General features: G+C 35.5%; 2 protein-coding genes across 2 annotated transcripts in view; one reads left to right on the forward strand and one right to left on the reverse strand.

The window, feature by feature from the left end:
• LOC142342808 (synaptojanin-2-binding protein-like) overlaps window positions 1–19,725 on the reverse strand; it is a 277,612-nt gene that overhangs the window by 247,032 nt on the left and 10,855 nt on the right. The gene's annotated exons all lie outside the window — the stretch shown is intronic.
• LOC142342225 (uncharacterized) lies at window positions 10,759–19,555 on the forward strand. Its single transcript, XM_075393483.1, has 2 exons — window positions 10,759–11,206; window positions 19,147–19,555. The coding sequence occupies exons 1-2, from the start codon at window positions 10,780–10,782 to the stop codon at window positions 19,272–19,274; spliced, it is 555 nt and encodes a 184-aa protein (XP_075249598.1). The 5' UTR covers window positions 10,759–10,779; the 3' UTR covers window positions 19,275–19,555.

The following is a 19,725-nucleotide window of genomic DNA, read 5'->3' on the forward strand; positions in this document are numbered from 1 at the left end:
TGGGTGTGCCTGTATCTGCGTGTGTGTGTGTGTCAGTGTGTGTGTGTGAGCGTGCGCTGGCATGTTTTTCTGTGTGTGTTTTATGTGTTTGTGTGTGTGTGTTTTTGTGCGTGGTGTGGTGTGTGTTTGTATGTGTGTGTGTGTGTGTCTGTGTGTGGGGGGGGGGGGGGGGTTGGCGCGTGCGTGTGCGCGCGCGTGTGTATGTGGATGCGTGTGTGTTGGAGAGCGTGTGTGTTTGGTCTGTGGGTGTGGGGGGGGGGGGGGTGGGTTGGTGTGGTGTGATGTGTGCGGGAACGCGCGTGTGTTTGCGTGCGTGTGGTGGGGCTTTGGTTAGGGGTGTGCTTGTGTTTATGTGAGCACGAGCGCGTTTGGGTTTGTGCGCGTGTTTGTGTGCGTGTGCCTGTAAGTGTGTTCGTCTGTGTGTGCGTGCGTGTGTTTAGGTGTGGTTGTGTGTGTCTGCGTGTGTGTGCTATGTGTTTGGTGTATGTTTGTATTGTGTTTTGTGTGTGTGTTTGCGTGTGTGGTCGCTTGCGTGGGTGTGGTTAGCTGTGTGTGTGGTCTGTATGTTGTTTGTGTGTTTGTGTCTGTGGGTGTGGTGTGTGTATGGTTTGTTTGTGTTTTTGCGTGTGTATGGTTTTGTGTATGTGTTTGCAAGTCGGTGGTGTTTGTTTGTGTGTGTTTTTGTTTGTGTGTGTGCGCGCGTCTGTGGTGTGTCTGGTTGTGTATGGGGTATGTGTGTGTGAGGGTGTGCGTGGGTGAGTGTGTAAGGGTGTGTGTAGGCGTGTGTGTTTGTGTTTGTGTGTAGTTGGGTGTGAGAGGTTAAGTGTGTGTTTGTGTGTGTGTGTGTCGATGGACTTGTGTGTGGTGTGGTGTGTTTGTGGTGGCTGTGTATGTGTTGTTTTGTTTTCGCGTACGTTTGTTTATGCGTTTATTGCGTTTGCGAGTTTGTGGTGTGGTTTGTTTGCGTGTTACGCGCGCGCGTGTGTGGGAGCGGGTGCGTGTGTGTGAGCGTCTTATGTGTGTGTGTGCGGGCACGCGCGTGTGTTTGCGTGCGTGTGTGGTGGGGGGGGGGGGTTTGAGTTTTGGATAGGGGTGTGGTGCGTGTGTTTGTGAGCACGAGCGCGTTTGGGTGTGTGCGCGTGTTTGTGTGCGTGTGTGCCTGTATGTGTGTCTGTGTGTGTGTGTGCGTGCGTGTTTAAGTGTGGTTGTGTGTGTCTGCGTGTGTGTGCTATGTGTTTGGTATGTTTGTGTTGTGTTTTGTGTGTGTTTCCGTTTGGTCGCGTGCGTGGGTGGTTAGCTGTGTGTTTGTGTGTGTGTGTGTGTGTGTGTGTGTGTGTGTTGTGTGTGTATGTGCGGTGTGTGTGTTTGCGTCTGTGGGTGTGGTGTGTGTATGGTATGTTTGTTTTTGTGTGTGTGTGTGATTTTGTGTATGTGTTTGCAAGTCGGTGGTGTTTGTTTGCGTGTATTTTTGTTTGTGTGTGTGTGTGCGTCTGTGGCGTGTCTGGTTGTGTATGGTGTATGTGTGTGTGGGTGAGGGTGTGTGCGTGGGTATGTAAGGGTGTGTATAGGTGTGTGTGTGTGTGTGTGTGTTTGTGTCTGAGAGGTTAAGTGTGTGTTTGTGTGTGTGTCGATGGATTTGTGTGCGGTGTGGTGTGTTTATGTGGTAGGTGTGTATGTGTTGTAGTGTTTTTTCATGTACCTTTGTTTTTGTGTGTGTTGTGTTTGCGTGTTTGGTGTGGTGTGTTTTTGTGTGTGTGTGTGTGTGTGTGTGTGTGTGTGTTCGTGAGAGTTGTGTTTTTGTGTGTCTGTTGTGTGGGAGGGTGTGTGTTTGTGTGGTAGGGTGTGTGTGGACGTGTTTGTATGGTGTGTGTGTGTGTGCGTGCGGTTTGGTGTGGGTGTTTGTGTGGTGATTGGGTTTGTGTTTGTGTGTGGCGTGGGTGTGGGTGGGTGGGTACGTGGGTGGGTGTGTGTATGGTGTGGTGTTTGTGTGGTGTGTGTATGTATGTTTGTGTGTGTGCGTGAGTGTATATATGTTTGTATGCATGCTTGTATGTCTTTGTGTCGGTGTGTATTGTTTTTTATCTGAACTATTGCCAATGTTATTGCAACCTTCAAGAATATGATGACTCAAAAAACCACCAAAATTGCAACATCAAATTTGACTTTTTTGTCCTGTAACTTGAAACATAAGAGTGTAAAAAAGAATAAAGGTGTAACTTCTATGATTTACATGCAACACCCGTTAGTGCTATTATACAACCCTGAACTCGGTTTAGGCAATGAAATATTTGTAGAAGCATGATGCAACGAATAAAATTTTTGCATAACCTTTTGAAACCAAGCTGCGTTTGCGAAATTTTGGAACTTAACAGCGTTGATCAATGGAACCACGTCGCAACTAAGGATAATCCAGCTCACGGAATCAGCTTTTTTAAAACAATTTTTACATATTGTGAGGATGTCGTACATAATTTTTTGCTTTGAACGAACTGAGAATACTCACAGTAGGCTTCACCCAGGGAAAAGAGTGCAATAAAGGGTGGACAAAAGAGTGTAATTTTAGTGTATTTGTAAAAGTGTATTAAGAGTGGGCTAAAGTGTAAAGAGTGTACACAAAAGTGTAATTTTCATAAAATTACACTACTCTTTTCTTTGCTAATTAAGAGTGGAATTGGCTTTACACCCTTATTCTCGCTTAATAACGGTGGAATACGGATGGACGCCTCGGCTCGAGAAATATTTTTTTTCAATTGAATCTTTTTGGCATAATTAAAGCCCAAACAAATGATCATTTTGCAATTGCTTTAGAAGAAAGATTGATTATAACTATCAAAAAAGCGTATTTTTTAAGAAAGGATGGAAAAGTTCAAACGCCTTTCAACGTATGTAAAGCTTACCGGCAATGGCAAATATATAAACAAGGAGTAAAAAAATCTGCCCTTCGAACCACACTTTGGCAGAAAACGGAATATTTCGCTAAGCAAAATTAGTACTGAGCATAATGCATTTGTCTGATCAATTGTTAAAGAACTTCTGTTTCGATGATGAGTATCTCTCCGACGATGCATGAAGGACAGCCGAACGTAGCAAAGAAGGAATTTTGCGCCCCATGAATAAAGGTTTTCGCAAGGGGGAGGGAAAACGCCTTTCATTCCTCCAAAATTTTGAAACGTGATCCTGCGGGGCAACCGATTAATCAATATAGAGTTGGCAGGTACAAAATAGCGGGACAAAATATCTTGGAAAAGCATGCTTGGCCTAAATTTGGTGCTATTTCACGGGTCTACATTCTTAAATATATAGCTTACGATGCCGATTGTTAAGAAGCGCGGGAAAGCAAGTTAAGGACCTCAATTCCAACATTGCAAAATTTGGTTCGAAAGATAACCGTAAGATCTCTATTATTAATAGCCGCCTTCATCTTCTCAGCCGGCTATTATAGCGCTCCTATTTTTACAATTCAAAGAATTTGAATTGTATTGGGGCGCTGTCTTTTTTTTTAAGATCTGTTCACACATTTTCATGATTTTTGAAGTCAAATTGGAGTAGTGATTTTGGTCACGCCGAAACAGGAAGTGGAGCGAAAAAGCGATTGGTTTTGCGGCGTGAAATTTTTTCGCTCTAAATTTAAAGTAGAGTGAGAAAACGGTGTTTGAACAAAAATTCGCTTTCTCGCTAGTGGTTTTTTGTTCACATGCGGCAATTTCACTTTGATTTTTACTGTTTTTTCGATTTTGTGGATCGGATTTTTTTCTAAATGGTTTTCCCAATCCATTCATAGTCCGTTCAAGGTCTAGTTTTCTGTTTAGTTAGTGAAAATTCTTTGAATTGTGCGTCAGGACTTGTCCTGCTATGTTTTTTTTTACTTCGTCGAACTTTTTTTCGCTTTACCATTTTGCCGCTTTTTCGACATTTTGCGTGAAACCTTTTTGACTTCTCTAGGCTAGTTTCTCTCTTCTCTCATTCTGCTAAAAGTGAATTTGAACATCAGTTCCTCGGCAAAGCAAATCAAAATGAACAGAGTCAGTATAAAAAATTGAAGTCAGAAATAGAAACGGGATAAACCCATATAGCCCAATTTTAGATGCCCGCTATTTGAACGTCGTTCCTATAAGTCTTAGTTACCATCTCTTATGCTTATTGGTAACGCTAGTAGCCCCTGTAGCCTCTCTCTAAGAAGAAACAGAAATATGTTCAACTACGAAATGCCGTCAAAATATATCGGACTTAAAAAATGTTTTTGTACAAAAATCTTTTTTTTCAATATTTTCTATTCTTTCAATCCCAATCATGCTTATTGGAATCAACGGCGGCTATTTTCCGGCAATCTGCCTGGTATGTTCTGTTTTGCTGAAAGAACAGGCCCATCACAAATCAAACAAAGCACTGATTTCAAAATTGCGCTTTGTACGAGAAAACTAAAAAGCTGCGAAAAAGAAGATTAAAAAGTTGCCAGGAAAACACTACTGCGAAAACATAAATTCTTCAACAAAATCAAGAAAAGCACGCACGATGCGAGTAAAATTTCCCAAAAAATCTGGGTCGTTTCCAGCACGATTGTTTGATTTAGGAAACATTACGGCACCCACAATGACAAAAACCACATCAACATCTGCCGCCAATATACAGAATTAAGGTCAAGCGGAAAAATCTTCCATGTTTTTGCACATGCAAACCTTTCAAATAGAAAAAACCGTAGAAGATAATCACAAAACTATTTCGGATTTGATTCAGGGATCCCATCAGTCACATTTGTGGCATCATGTCCCGCTGAAATAGTTTACCGTTCTGATACGGCGATTAACAAAAAGTTAATCCTTGGTTCGGCTCGACAAAGGGATCGGTTACAGTTGGTCCGGTGACCCCTATGTATCCGCAAGTACGATATGACAAGGAACCAAATCCCCAGGATTTTCGACCAGATAAAGCAGCAATTATTTATATACAATAAAACCGGGGGAAAATTTCAATTTGTAATATAATTTATAAATTTTTTTTGTTCAATTGACGTTTTTTTGCTGAGGGGAAATTTGATATTATACCTAACAAGGCGGCTCGTTAATGTGCGTTCGCACATGATGTTCCGACCCGAGCTCATCTACATTTTTGACTTAATTGTCAACCAAATGAAGAAATAACAAAAATAGATGCTTGAGTTTAAAACAATCGTTACACAACCTATCTACTAATTACAATTACATAATGCCATGCCTTATTACAGCGCCAATGAGATCTGACCTTAAAGAGACTACGAGACAAAAAAACAACAAAAAATAGCATAAACACAAACTTCACGGCAAAAACTGAATATCTAAATTTAAAAGCACATAGTAACAACGTCAAAAAGCAGTCAGATAAAAGCTTAACTACTCCAATTTAATTTGTCCTAACTATACAGTGGACGGAAAGTTTTCTTAATGAGACTATGTTACAATCAATGGGTCGATATTCAAAAATTAATCAACATTTTTTAAACCAGGAAAATTCAAAAGTCTTAAAAATCTTTAGCTTTTAACTAAATAATCCATGATAAATTCCTAAAAAGTTACTACAAAACACAAAGGCCTTGTCTTTGGGTAGTTTAAGCCTTAGAAACGAACTAAAGAAAAACCTAAAAATTAGAAACGGTTTGCGAAAACACAAACTATTGCTACCATTAAAATCATTAGCTATTATCTGAATATTATGTAGTTTTAATTCAATTTTTATATCTACTAATTCAGCTGCAGGAATTATACTGAGTGACTAGGTAAGTTTATTTGGGCCACATTTGTAAACCATTGGGATCTGTTACTAAGCGATTGCTCTGAAAGAAGAGAAAAAAATACACAAAAATGACCACTCAAAAAACGTTTATAAGAACGCATATTGTCCAACAAACAAAGCATGGGTGACAAATAATATCAGTAGATATGTTATTTTTTGGGATAAAAAAATTGAATTTGCCCTCTCATTGATGAAAATAAGTTACAATTTAAGGAAAAGAACAACAAAAGCTGAAAAGTTTGGAAAATGTTTGAAAATTTATATCATAAACTTTAAGACTAAAGGCTATAAGCTGACTAACTGATTCGAGCAATATCGTTAGTTCAATCCTCAAACACAAGCCTAAGAGACTTGTCAGCAATTTACGGCTTCCTAAAGAACAAAAACAGCAATTTCATGAAAAAAATTGAGCGAGAAAAGTGTCGAAGGCAACAAAAAATGAACCTTTCACTAAAAAATTTTATGTTCAATTAATTTTTAACAGCAATGGAATTCCTCTTTTTTTATCAATATAGTTTGAAAATGTCAAACTTGAACAAATACATTAGTACCACGAAACTTTTGAGAAAACTCGTAGTATCAACGCCATTAGTTTCATTAGCTTTCAACGGAATTACCTAAATACGCTAAATTATACCTCCATGGGACAACAAGTTTATTGACAATTCATATTTGGTCAATAAGACCTTACAACAAGTTATTGAGGACGAAAACAACAACAAAGACAGGCAACAACCAAAAGTTTATTAGAAAAGTGCCAGAAGAAATTGTCGAAGCAATTTAAATCATAAGTTGTTCTCTGAAAACTTTATACTTGATCCGTTGAACGTCTTCCCTAAATCAATAGGAACCATCAGTATTAGGATGTTGTGATAAATTTTTAAAAGGATCCAGAGATAAAAAAATGCCGGAAAATTAAAAAAAATTGAAAACTAGTGGCATTGAAGTTTTAAAACTAATAGGTAGAAGATAAAAACACTAACCAGAGTATTTTTGGCTGCATTAGAAAAAAAAGAGATCTTTTTAGTACTAAGACTGGCTAACAGTCCCCGAAAAAAGTTTAGAATTGGTTAATGTTCAAAAAATTTTCGAAAATCTTTTTTGAAAGTCTTAACAGCCATTAAACTCAAAAGTTTTTAACGGAAATCAATAACTAGGCTCAGAAGTAACACCATGGCAGGAAAAATATTTTTGTCATGCATAGATAATCAAAAATAGATCACAATAATTCTTAAGACTATGAAAACAACAACAACAAAAACATGCCAAAACCAAAATTCAGTAGAAAAGTGCGAGAAGAAAATTTCGAAGCCATTTAAACCATTAGCTTTTCACTGTAAACTTTATCTGTGATCCACTGGATTTCTTTTCCAAGCCAATGGGATTAGAATAATATCTGGATAACTTGTATAATATTTAGATAATGTGATAAGAGTTCAAAACTAACCAATAATACGAAAATATCCAAAAATTGTTTTAACTTTTGAATTCTTGTGTTATTGAAGTCATATAATCAATAGTTGGAAGATAAAAACTCCAACGAAATTTATTTCAGTTTCTGAAGAAAGCAAGTGGGTTCTGTCAATTTTGAGAGTGACTAACAGTTCAACAAAATTTTAAGGTTGGTTAATGTTCAAAGAAAAATTTTCGAAAAATTGTTTTTTAAATTATTAACAGCCGTTAAATTTGATAATTTTCACCGGAAGTAAAAAATACGCTCAAATATGCTTCAATAGGAGTAAATAGATGTTTTCCATATATAGTTGACCAATAAGAAATCACAACAAGTCTTATAAGTCTCATGACTATGAAAACAACAACAAAATCAGGCAAAAACCAAAAATTCTGTGGAGAAGTGCAAGAAGAAAAAGTCGAAGCCATTTGAAACCATAAGCTTTTCTCCGAAAATTTTATCTGTGATCCACTGAACATCTTCTTGAAGCCAATAGGAGCTGTCAATAGGATAATTTGATAAGATTTCAAAAGTAACCAAAAATACGGAAATATCCAAAAAAAATTTTTGGAACTTTTTGAAATCTTGTGTCATTGAAGTCATATTAGAAAAAGCTGAACCGCGAGCTAGACCAAATTCGATTACAGTAGTGCGGAAGAGGGTGCTGTCATCACAGAGACTGACTTACAGTTCACGATAATGAGTTTATGATTGGTTAATTTTCAAAAAAAATGCGAAAAATTATTTTTAAAATCTTAACAGCCATTAGCTGTCCACTCAAAGCACTAGGTATGTTCACTTAAATCTCATTACGGATTATATATCACTGTTAGTCAATGATTCCATGCCATAAGATTCCAAAAAATTATTAAAATCTCAATAAGAACTTCAAAATTTCAATTAAAATTACGAAAACTCAGAGTCGAAATTAAAAAAAAACATGAGCAATTCCTTGAAAACGATTTTTTTATTGGGCTTCATTTGACTGTAAATGAGGTTTTTCATTAATGGCACTTGATATGAAAAGGGAATTGTCTCTAGGTGACTTAAAAAGCAAAAAAAGGAGAAAAGTTTTATAAAAGAAAGAGAAAAGGAGAAAAGTTTTTATAAAAAAAAAATTCGATTTTTTTTGATATTGAAGCTCCCTATGAGACCAGAACTAGTCTTTTTTATCGCCTTTAGTCTATCAGGAACACGAAATTGGTTCATTTTTGGCAAGAAATTTAAGTTTGAATTACTATTTTTGTAGAAAATATCTTAATTTGAAAAAAAAATCACACTAAAAGTGATCAAATATCCAGTTGTTCACACAAAACTTCGATCCTCGATAGCTCCTCGAAAAAAAACGAAAATCAAAGAAATCTTTTAAATTTTGAATTCTACGCTGGACCAGCTTTTTAATGATACCACTCACATTTCTCTGCGATGAATATATCGATCGGCCAAAATTGACTGAACAAAAAAAAACCCATTTGAGTATATAGTTCCTCCCCCCCCCCCCCCACAAGTGTGGTCAGAACAATTATGTAATTATAGTTCAGTTTTGTTATTTCGTTTTGATAATATCTGATATGCCTCATAGATCAATTGTTCTTCTGTGCTCTATGTTCCTACAGCTGAAAAATAGTTTTGAGTTTTGTTCTGACAAATCTATGTCAACTATTTAACTCTCATTTTGCAACTCGCGACTGAGCTGTTAGATGTACTGTTGTCTGACTTAGTATTCTAGTTGAGCAAACTGAGGTTCAAATTGAATGGAATCAAAACTTAAGTTCAATTCTTGAATCAAATTTTAAGTTATGGAAAAACCTATTCTATGCTCGGCAAAAACATTAAAACTCAATGACAAAAAGGAAAATATGTACATTCTCTTGACTGGATCTAAAAAAGCGAGTCATTAATGGTTTCCAATTGGTAACTACCACTCTGATTTACTCAGGACAACTCACTGTTTGACAGATCATCGGGGTTCCAAAAACAATATTGGGAAAGAAGATAATATCAATAAATTGTGTTCTGTAGTCAACATTATCATGAGTTAATCACTCATTTACACAACATAATCATTTGACAATATGGAGATCACCATGGGGCCAATTAACTAATGCTGGAAAATTTAACTAACGCTAATTAAACCATTTTGCTATTATTTCATGATTTCCTAAAACATAGCTATCCAGAAGACTATCACAAAAAGTTTTGGTTTGTCTGTCTGTAAAGGTAGTTAAATCCTGCCATATCGACGGGTAAAAAAAATTGTAGACAATGAAGTATTTTTGCTGCACGAACCTCAATTGAAAATTTGTTAAACAGCTTATTATCTATCGCAATTTTTTTGCACTTTTGGTTAGCTGACAATACGTTTTCCCAGAAGTTTCAATAACGTGATTTACCGGTTCAGCGGCATTTTTCCCTTAAATTTTTTAAATCAATAGTTTTGCCGGTGCATATAAATTTAACTCGGTCGCTGAATAGATTTGGTTTTCTTCTCGATAATGCCAAATACTATCAAATTTCTTTTTGAAAATTAACTCTGAGTAATCCATTTATATGACAGTCAATTCATTTCATCCTCTCTGTAGTTGCTGATTCGTAGACCGAAACACCATATTGAACGAGTGGTCGGACACATACTTTGTAGGCTCTAATCAACTGATGAATACTTTCCCTAGTCTTTAAAAATTGAGTCAAAGTTGATCAGTGTGGTATCTGTTTTTGTTATGCGTACATAGAGGTTTAATTTAGCAGCAATTTGCACGCCAAAATACCCGGAACTTTCTACAATTGACATACAATTCCTTCTCCTGTATTGTGAGTTTTTTGCAGATAAGATGTAAATTCTAGTTCTTTTCATGACTTTTGCAGTATTATGCGAATTTAAGCACTGTACTATGAGTAGCACAGCTTGAAATTGTCTACATACAGTGTGAAAATTAACTCTGGGAAGCAAAAATTGTTCATCATCTTGTGAGTACTCGACAACCTTATCCTCTGTTGATTTTGAGTTTGAGAAAATTTTCATTTTCATTTCGGAAGACTGCTTATTTGATCGGAGTAGACTTTTTATATGGAAAACAAAATTTGAATGTCGATCAAATGTGTTGTACAAGCTAATTTGTTTCTGAAACATATGAAAATTACGATTTTAAAATAAATTGAAATTTTACAAAATAAATTTTTTATATACGATTTTGAAAATTGTACTTTTAACTTCTCTGAACTTTTAGAGGTAATCACAGACTTCTCTAATTACATGTGAACGTCAACATTCATTGAACACTTTTGATTCCAAATTTAATAATGCGGTGCAGATGATATTTCAATAGATCAAGTGTTAAAAGCCGAATTTGTTGTTAAGACGCTCGATCTGTCGGTGACCGCCTTTTTCCAATGGTTTTGAAAAATCCTTTGATTATTGTTCTCTTAAAACCTGTCGCTAACAGCAGCTAATTACTTGACGCAGCATATTGTCTAAATCCACACACCAGATTTTGGGTGGTACTGAAAAATCATATCATTTAAAAACTATCCTTGGAGTTGTAGCGGCAACAAGGATCTCCATGAAGATGTTTGTGTTGACTTTCAGCGTGTTTTTGATGTCAATAAGCTCAGCAGGAGCTTCTGGTTCTAAAACTCCATGCGTTTCTGGCATGAAGAACATCTACAACTCTCGGTTGCCCGGATGCTACGCTCTGGTTGACCCTGCAAAAGGTCTCCTGACATATAGCGAGGCTGTCAGTGAATGTAGGAAGATCCACTTGAGAGCTGGCCCCGTCATAATGGGTGATAAAGACTCCTTGGCGGACATCGCTCAGTTCGCAATTGACGAGGGACTTCCAAGGGGAGGAAAAGCAGGGTTCTGGCTTGGATTCTTCAGGAGTGTTTTTGCGCCACTAGATGCAAATGGAACCCTAAGTGCAGAAAATGCTGCCATCCGGAAAGACAGGAGTCGATTCCATTTTATATACCATATGTCACAATTCCCCGGTAGGTATTAGAAATCTCGCAAATCATCAATTAATATGACTTAAGAAAGTCAATTGTTCAGAATTGTCTCATCCCAGAATTTTTAATGACTCAACTGTTGGTAGCCGCTTGATATAACAAAAATGATTGCATGCAACCATAGTCGAGACCTGGAATTTATGAAAAGACCTATTAATTCCAGGTGGGGGGGGGGGGGGGGTAAATATTGAATTAAATTACACGGTCGAGGACCCTAGTTAAAGTCTAGGTTAACTCTTGGTCAACTTCTATAACCCTATACTCAAGCAACCGTTGCAACCATATCAAGTTGTTCAAGTCTTAGTATAAAAAATTGTCGTTTGAAAATTATTAGTAGTTTAGAATTTCTATGATTTAATTGGCTATTAGCTGCTAACAAATATCGAAGCATTTTTATATTACCGAAAGTTGCCCAAAAAACATGGAAAAATTTGCCCGAATGATATTTGACTAAAAGCGAATTCAGCAAATGAATTTGATTGTTGCTGTGAAAGTTGTTGACTGTTCACAGAAGTTTTCAGCGAAAAAATCACAAGGGTTTTTTATAGAAACTATTTGATGCAGCAGATCTTACAGTTCAATTTTTATAAACTCAGGGCTCCTTCACTCAAATTGATGTAAAAGAATAGAAGTTGGTTTCACTTTTTTTTTACAGATCCCAGCTTTCTACTACTTTTGAACTTGGAGTAATCCTGACGGCTCTCACAGTTTGACATAAAACAGGATCTTTGTCGGAATATCAATGAATTTGATCAAAAAACAAAAAAGGAATCGGTCAGGTGTAACGCACCTGAAAACTAGAAAGTTTTTATCCCCAAACTCTATTTTGATGATTTTTTAATGAAAATAAAGTGGAAAATGATACACAAAATGCAAAAACAGGTTTGATTTAATTTACTTGCATTGCAAAGAGAATCTTCAAACACTCTTTAAAACTTTTAGAAACCGCTAACATCCCTTTTCAAAATTTTGCTCTTTTTATCTTCAGTTTAACGTTTCTCCAATTGATAATTCCCGATTAGTTTATGTAAAAGATGCGGAGAAGGAAATGCATACAACAATTTCCAAGAACATAGTAGTTCATTAAATAAATTTTACAATTTAAATATATACGAAGTTTATTATAGTCAGTTACTTGACAATATACCCAATGCCATTCTATCCAATGCCAAAATACCCAATGCCAATATACCCAATTGGAATAATAACAATAATCACTTTGATGCTACCTGTGATAAAGAATGCTCATTTTATGTTCAAATGCGAATTGGTAAAACCTAATTGTGCATATAAGTGGGTGAGTTGATTCAAGCATACAAGAAACTTCCGATACGAGTTCTATCTTTTGTTGCTAAGTAGAGCATAAAAAACAAGGTGGATAAAATCATTCAAACTGAATATGAAATGTGCATAATTGGCAAAACTGGATGGGAGATATTTTGAAAGATCCATCACGGAGCCAAAGCCCATTGTTGGTTTTCAGCGACTCTAGACTTTCTTGTGTTCCAAAAATAATCAGCATTCTCTTGTTGTCAGTTTTGTCATAAAGGCAGAATTCTTTAAACTTGGCGGGCATTTCGAAATATCTGTCTGTAATTGGTGCCTCCTGTAAGTTTTCGATGCTTTTTAGCACTTTAGTGTCCGATTTATCGCAAATCTGGTTTGTAAAGTCAGCTGCGTTGCAACATCGGACCCGATTGGTAGCAGGTTGACGGGATTTTGTTCCCTTCTTGCAGTCTCCTTCATTTGACCAAGTATCTGTTTTGCTTGTACTTGTCCGGGAAAATATTCAAGATTATGCTCGTTTTTCTTTGATAGTAACTGTTTTCCAGTAGTAATAGCCTTAAGTTTACATATATAGGAGCTCCATTTTGAGAATTTCCAATGTGTACTAGTCTTTGTTTTGACTTCTCTTGAAACTCCAACTGCTGGGACGTACGACAAGTAAATTTGCTCGTTTAGCGTCTATTTTTGGTTAAGTTTAAAGAGTAGAATGACGCGTCAATTTTTTTCGAACATTTGAAGTTCTGTGATAATTTTACGTCTTGTTTACCTTAATTGCGTCTAAATAGTTATTTTGTACCTAATTGTAGGCTGGTACCTTAATTGTGGGATTATACGTTAATTTCAAGATTATACAATTTAAATTATAAATAGGGTAGTGTCGCAATAGGGTAATTTGGCGTTGGGTAATTTTGCGTTGAGTTTTTTGACATTGGCTATTTTGGCACATTGGGTATTATGACATTGGGCATTTTGTTCTGTCACCATTATAGTCGCAAAAGTTCGCCAGTATTTGCATCGTGAATTAATTGCAAAGTTGTCTGTAGGCTCTCTATTTCGTCGGTTACCTTAGTCCATAGGCATTCTTTCAATATAAATCAGTTAGTTCAGCTAAGGTCAAAATTGAAATTTCTGCGCTGTTTCTGTTTACCAAATCAAAAACAAGATGGCTCTATTAGTTATTCATTCAGAAATAATTTTTATCAGAAGCCACATGGTAGATAATTTTGATGTTGGGTATTTTTCAGTTCATGTGATTTAATCAAGCCGGGCGCAATGTGTTTTGGCAATATGATTTTCGTAAAAAAAACAAAGTAGTACTTCAAATTATAAACTCATAGTAAAAATTGAGTCCCTCGAGAAAAAATCATTCAATGCAAAAGTTCTAGGCTATAGAGCCTAAAGATGTCCAATTGCTGTAAAACGTCAATTGCATTTTTCACAATCCTCAGAGATTATAATAATTTTGGTTCCTGCGTAATCGCAGCGGTAGAGCATTGGGCGACTTAGGCCTGTTCTCAGCTGCCCTTTTTCATATTACTTCCCACATTTCAGACTGTTCCTTTTATGAGCAGAATCGCTCTTTTTTGGTGACTATGGCCACTTTTTTTCGTCTGAAACTTTCGCGTGGTACCATCATTGCAGCCAACATTGTTCAAGCTATGGTCAACCTGAGGCTATGGTTAAGTAAGAGTTATCACGACTTTTTATCGATAAGCCTTAATGCATCATAATGCATTCGTCAATCATCAAGCATCCACCTCAAGTATATATATTTCCTTTAACAGACTAACGAATTTTAATAGACTCGTTTAATAAGCGCAACCCAGGTTTAGACTTCGACATATGAAAAGACTTTATACTTCTAGTAGGGGGGTCCAGTATTGACTATAAATACAAGGTCCAGCTCCTAATTAAATTCGAGGTAAAGTCTTTTCATGGGTCCAGATATGGTCTTTTCATAGCACATTAAGCTCGAGCTTGGTCTTTTAATTGGTCGAGCATGGTCTTTTCATGAGACAAATATCGCAATTTATGGGATTAATGACAGTTAACTTTTTAATAAATATTTTCCTAGATGTGTAGCACCTAGCAGCAACACCAAACTAACGTTACAATAGGCAGTCCACCTTCGAACAACCCGTGGAATTTCGCCAAAAAATCTTTAGAAATATTGAATTCTAAAGTTAAACTAGTTTTCGCAATTAACCAATATAGCGATTTTGGTCGGCTGAATTCAAGTAGTTAACAAAACTCTAAAAATTGATTTCTCATCAGGAATGAATTTCGTGTTTTATGATTTAGTTCAATTGTTCATTGTGATTTTCTTTTTTCAAATATATTTATAATAGCACAGTTCGTTTTTCGAGAAAATATGGGAAACATCGAAAAATTTGAAGGGTAAAATCCATTGACTACGTTATAAGCAAGAGCCAATATTCAGTGCAAATGTAAATTTGTTGGGTCCAGCGTAAACATTTTAAATCGAGGTTAAGTCGAGCATCATATTTGGGTCGAGCTAAAGTCCAGCATCAAAAATTTTGGTCGAGCTAAATTCTAGCTGAACGATTAGGTCCTGCTAAAGTCTTTAAATGGGCTGTTTGATTCCAGCATAGTCTTTTCATAGCATTTTTTGGTTGAGCATGGTCTCTTCATAAGTTCAGGCCTGAACCTGGGAAGAACTCATCGATGGGTTAGCATGTTTTCACTGGAAGAATTTTCTATTGGCTGAGTTTTTTCACCGTTATAGTATGCTCTTATGGACGATATCACCCGGAGTCAACACTCAAAGTATTCCAGTACTCATTCAGTGTAAAAAGAGTGACTAATTCACACTTTTCATTATCCGATCATGTCAAAACATGGACAATAATTTTTATTATTACTCTGGTACATACTTTCATGCCGGTCAATTTTTTATTACTCTGGTTATAAATTTAACTGTAGTACGAGCAACCTTCTGCGTCACTTCTGAGAAATTTACTACAGGACACATATATTAACAGAACAGTTTATCTTATGATTTTATTGTGACAAAATGGTTAATGACTAAATTTTCAATGAAAAAATGCCGGATCAAGTAAAGTTAACCTTATATCAATACTTGCAGCCTAGGATTTTTGATGAATAATTGTAAAATAAATCGATGGCATGCCTGTTTCCAGGAATGGTTGCTGTTTTGTTTTCTTTAAAAAAAACCTCTCAAGATTTCAAATTCTTTGTATTCTACTTCCAATTGTTCGTCGTTGAATATTATCACAACATTTCCGCTCTCCATATTTTAAAAGGAGAGAAATGAAAAGAGATTAATGTGTATTAGACTAAAAGTCAGCAATTTGGTCTATAAACATGTAACTATCGAAAAAAAATCATGCATTTTGAGAAAACTGAAAACGCACGAAGACATTTAACAATTGCTTTACCAATGCAACATGATTTTTGATTCAATGCAAAAACAGGAGCAAACATGATAATCAGCTAAAGTAATGCAGAAGCTGTCGGGCGAAAAATCTTATGGAATGTTTGATCAATTTAAGAATCTTCCGACCAGGTTTCAAGTGAACTGACACTATTACGTTTTATTAACTAAAGATAAAGAAAACACAATTCAACGTTCAGCAAAAGAGTCAATTGAAAATTCTTGAAAAGGACGAAGTATTAAAATGCAGTCAACACCCAGATCATTCCAGTGCTCAGTTATTGTAAAAAACATTTTATGTTTACGCTTTACATTCTCTGATCGCGTCGAAAATTGGACTGGAGAGTCTAACTTTCACAATCGTTTTACTCTGATTGTTTTATGATCCTAAAAAAATTGTAATGAGTTTTTATTACTACTCTTTTACAAAGTGTCATTCTGTTAATTTTTTTCTCTGGTAATAAATTCAACTCTACTATGAGCAACCTTTTGCGTCACTTATGAGAAATTTACTAAAAGAAACATATAATAGCAGAACCGTTTAACTTATGATGCTATTGTGACGAAAACGTTAATGACTAAATATTCAATAAAAAATTGCGGGATCATGTAAAGTTAACTTTATATATTTATATGGAAGAGAATGGCTACTGTTCATTTGTGCATAATGATCTAAACCTGTAAATAATAAACAGTGTGACAATTATAAAAGTTAAAATTTGCCCTGGTCCTGGTTGTCAGACACAGTTAAATTTGAAAAATCAAAAAATGCAGGGTAAGATGCATTTTGATGAATAGCTTTGAACTAATTTGATGACCTATATGTACCGGAAGGATAGCTGTTTTGTTTTTTAATGAAAACCCCATTTGATTTCTTAATCTTTAAAGTCTACATCCAATTGTTCGTCGTTAAACGTGTTATCACAACATTTCAACATTTGTCTGTAAAACATATAACTATCAAATAAACATGCCTTTTTGAGAAAAATGAAAACGCATGAGGACATTAAACAATTGCTTTACCAATGCAACTTGATTGTTGATTAAATGCGAAAGCTGGAGCAAACAAGATAATAGGCTAAAATAATGCAGAATATGTCGGGCAAAAACTGTTATGAATTTTTATTTACTGTTTGTTCATTCCTTAAACAAATTTGGTATCTTCGACAAAATTTCGAGTGAAATGACACTATTGTGTTTTATTAACTAAAAATAAAGAAAACAGAATTCAACGTTCAGCAAAGGAGTCAATTGAAAAGGCTCGAAAATGACAAAGTATTAAAACCCATTCACCACCCAGAGCATTCCAGTACTCAACTAGTGTAAAAACAGTGACTGTTTGCACGTTCAATACTGTGATCTTGTCAAAAAATGGACTGGAGAGTCTAACTTTCCCAATAATCTAACTCTGATTGTGTTTTGATCCTAAAATAATTGCAATGAGGTTTATTATTACTCTTTTACAAAGTTTTATACTGGTAAAAGTTTTATTTTTTCTCTGGTAATAAATCTAACTATACTATGAGCTATCTTTCGAGTCACATCTGAGACGTTTACTACAGCAAAGATATTTCTTTCTTGACTTATTTCTTTCTTGAAGAAGAGGTTATTGTCCAAATTTTTAATAACAAATTCCGGGATCAATTTAAGTTAATCTTATAAATTCTTTACAGACAAAAAATAATCGGAATTCTTCGTTTGCGCATAATGATCCCACCCTGCAAATGAAAAACAATGTGACAATCGTAAAATTTAAAAGTTGCCCTCGTCCTGGTTGCCTGTTTCAGGAATGATTGCTGTACTGTTTTCTAAACAAAAGCCTCATAAGATTTCAAATTATTTAAAGTCTTCTTCCAATTGTTCGTCGTTGAACGTATTGTCACAACATTTCCTTTCTCCATATTTGAAAGGGAGAGAAATGAAAAGAGATTAAAATCAGCATTTCTGCCTATAAAACATGCAACTATCGAACAAAGTCAGGTTTTTTTGAGAAAACTGAAAACGCATGAAGACATATAACAAATGCTTTTTCAATGCAACACGATAGATAGCTGATTAAATGCAAAAACTGGAACAAACAGGATAATAAGCTTAAATAATGTAGAAGTTGTCGGGCAAAAATTCGTAAAAAATTTCATGTACCGGTTTTTGCTTCTTTAATAAAATTCAGTGTCTTCTGACCAAGTTTCGAGCAAACTGACACTGTTGTGTTTTATTATAGAAAATACAATTTAACGTGCAGCAAAGGAGTCAATTGAAAACGCCTGAAAATGAGGAAGTACTAAAAGAATTGAATTTTTCTGCATCTATTTATTTTGAATTTTCGACAACCGCTTTTATTTGCTTTTGTTTTTTGCTTTATAGTTTTCCACGGAAAGAGGATTACCAAAAGCTTCCCTGTTTTGTAGGTCTCATCAAAAAAGATTGAATAGTCAGAAAAAAGTTTATCTGTTCTGTTAAGAAATGATGTTTTGCCAGATCCGAACGTTTTTTTTTTCGAAGGAATACATTTTATTTTCTCTTACAATAAATTTTGAGATTGCCTATCAATCTTTTCTTTAAGGTTTGCAGCAATTTATTATGCCAATTTCTTATAAACTGTATGTCAGAATAATTTTGTATCAGAAACAATTTAATTGGAGACAAATATTAGACTGTTCGCCGCTTGGTTAAAACCGCCAAAACCATTCTATCTACTTTGGATGAGTCTTGATTCTTAACATAATCATAATTCCCGCAGTAAAAGACTCATTTTACAGTCAAATATACGTTTTAATTGATTTTTAAGAATATTTTTCTTGCTTTTTTCGCACTCAAATTAATTTATTTTTCCGCCTATGGTAACAAAACGGCGAAAAGTGACTGAGCGGCTTTTTCTTTTGTTTGGGGGTAATTTACCTTAGTTAACTTTTTTTAGCTCAAAATTATATAATAGGCGTGAAAAGGTCAAAATTGTTAAGAATTACCAAAAGTTTGGCCTCATTAATTCTTCAGGAAATTTAAAATAGGAAAAATCTTTTCCGCAATCTATTCACTTGTTCGCGAGCTTTTCAATGGTACCACTTTCGTATTTCTCTGGAAAAGATATCCCTCCCCAAAAAATGGCTCAACTAAAACAGTACGGTTGGTAGAAAGATCCTAGTGCCCACTTCATTGGGAGTTGGAATAATAAATATGTATAACTTTTAATACAGGTGTATGTACAATTTGCCATTTTTAGTGAATCCCGATTTATGGAGAAACGACAAGCAGCCAGGAGATCAGACTGACGAGAGGGATGAAAGATGCACAGCTCAGAAGAAGCCAGGGAAACCAAAGTTCCTTGGTATGGACGACTACCCTTTGTGAAGGATATCAGCTTCACTACGCTGTCTGCGTATACCTCTAACAAAACAGTTCGACTGACTAGTTCTCCCCTTCTAAGGAATTGGTCGGAGATCCTGGGACGCATCTTTCTTGAGGAGACTTTAATATCATGTTTTCTCATCAAAACATGAAATGTTGATAATAGCATTCAACTGTTTGACTTGGTTGGAGGAAAATACTTGTTACTGAAATTAAAACAGACAGATTTGGCCAATTTCCCTCTTCGAATTAACACCCGACGACAACTTTACATGTAGAATTAAACCTGGTCAGCTTTCAAATAAATACTGTTTGCTTTTACTTTTTTGACAAATAATTAAAGAGTAGTTTTTCAAGACAAGCAGTTTTAGCACAAGTTTTCACAGATCACAGTCAATTTTTGAAACCTTATGCAAGTTGAGATTGATAATAGTGTATAATATAGAGCATTTAA

The sequence above is a fragment of the Convolutriloba macropyga genome, chromosome 7 (genome assembly GCF_964194025.1).
Source record: "Convolutriloba macropyga chromosome 7, txConMacr16.3, whole genome shotgun sequence".
NCBI classification, from domain to species: Eukaryota; Metazoa; Xenacoelomorpha; order Acoela; family Convolutidae; genus Convolutriloba; species Convolutriloba macropyga.

What these genes read in the sequence shown, in the direction of transcription:
- LOC142342225 (XM_075393483.1), top strand. Translation starts at nt 10,780, where the DNA reads ATGAAGATGTTTGTGTTGACTTTCAGCGTGTTTTTGATGTCAATAAGC. An exon ending in CCATATGTCACAATTCCCCG is followed by an intron (nt 11,207 to 19,146) that starts GTAGGTATTAGA and finishes TGCCATTTTTAG; the next exon opens with TGAATCCCGATTTATGGAGA.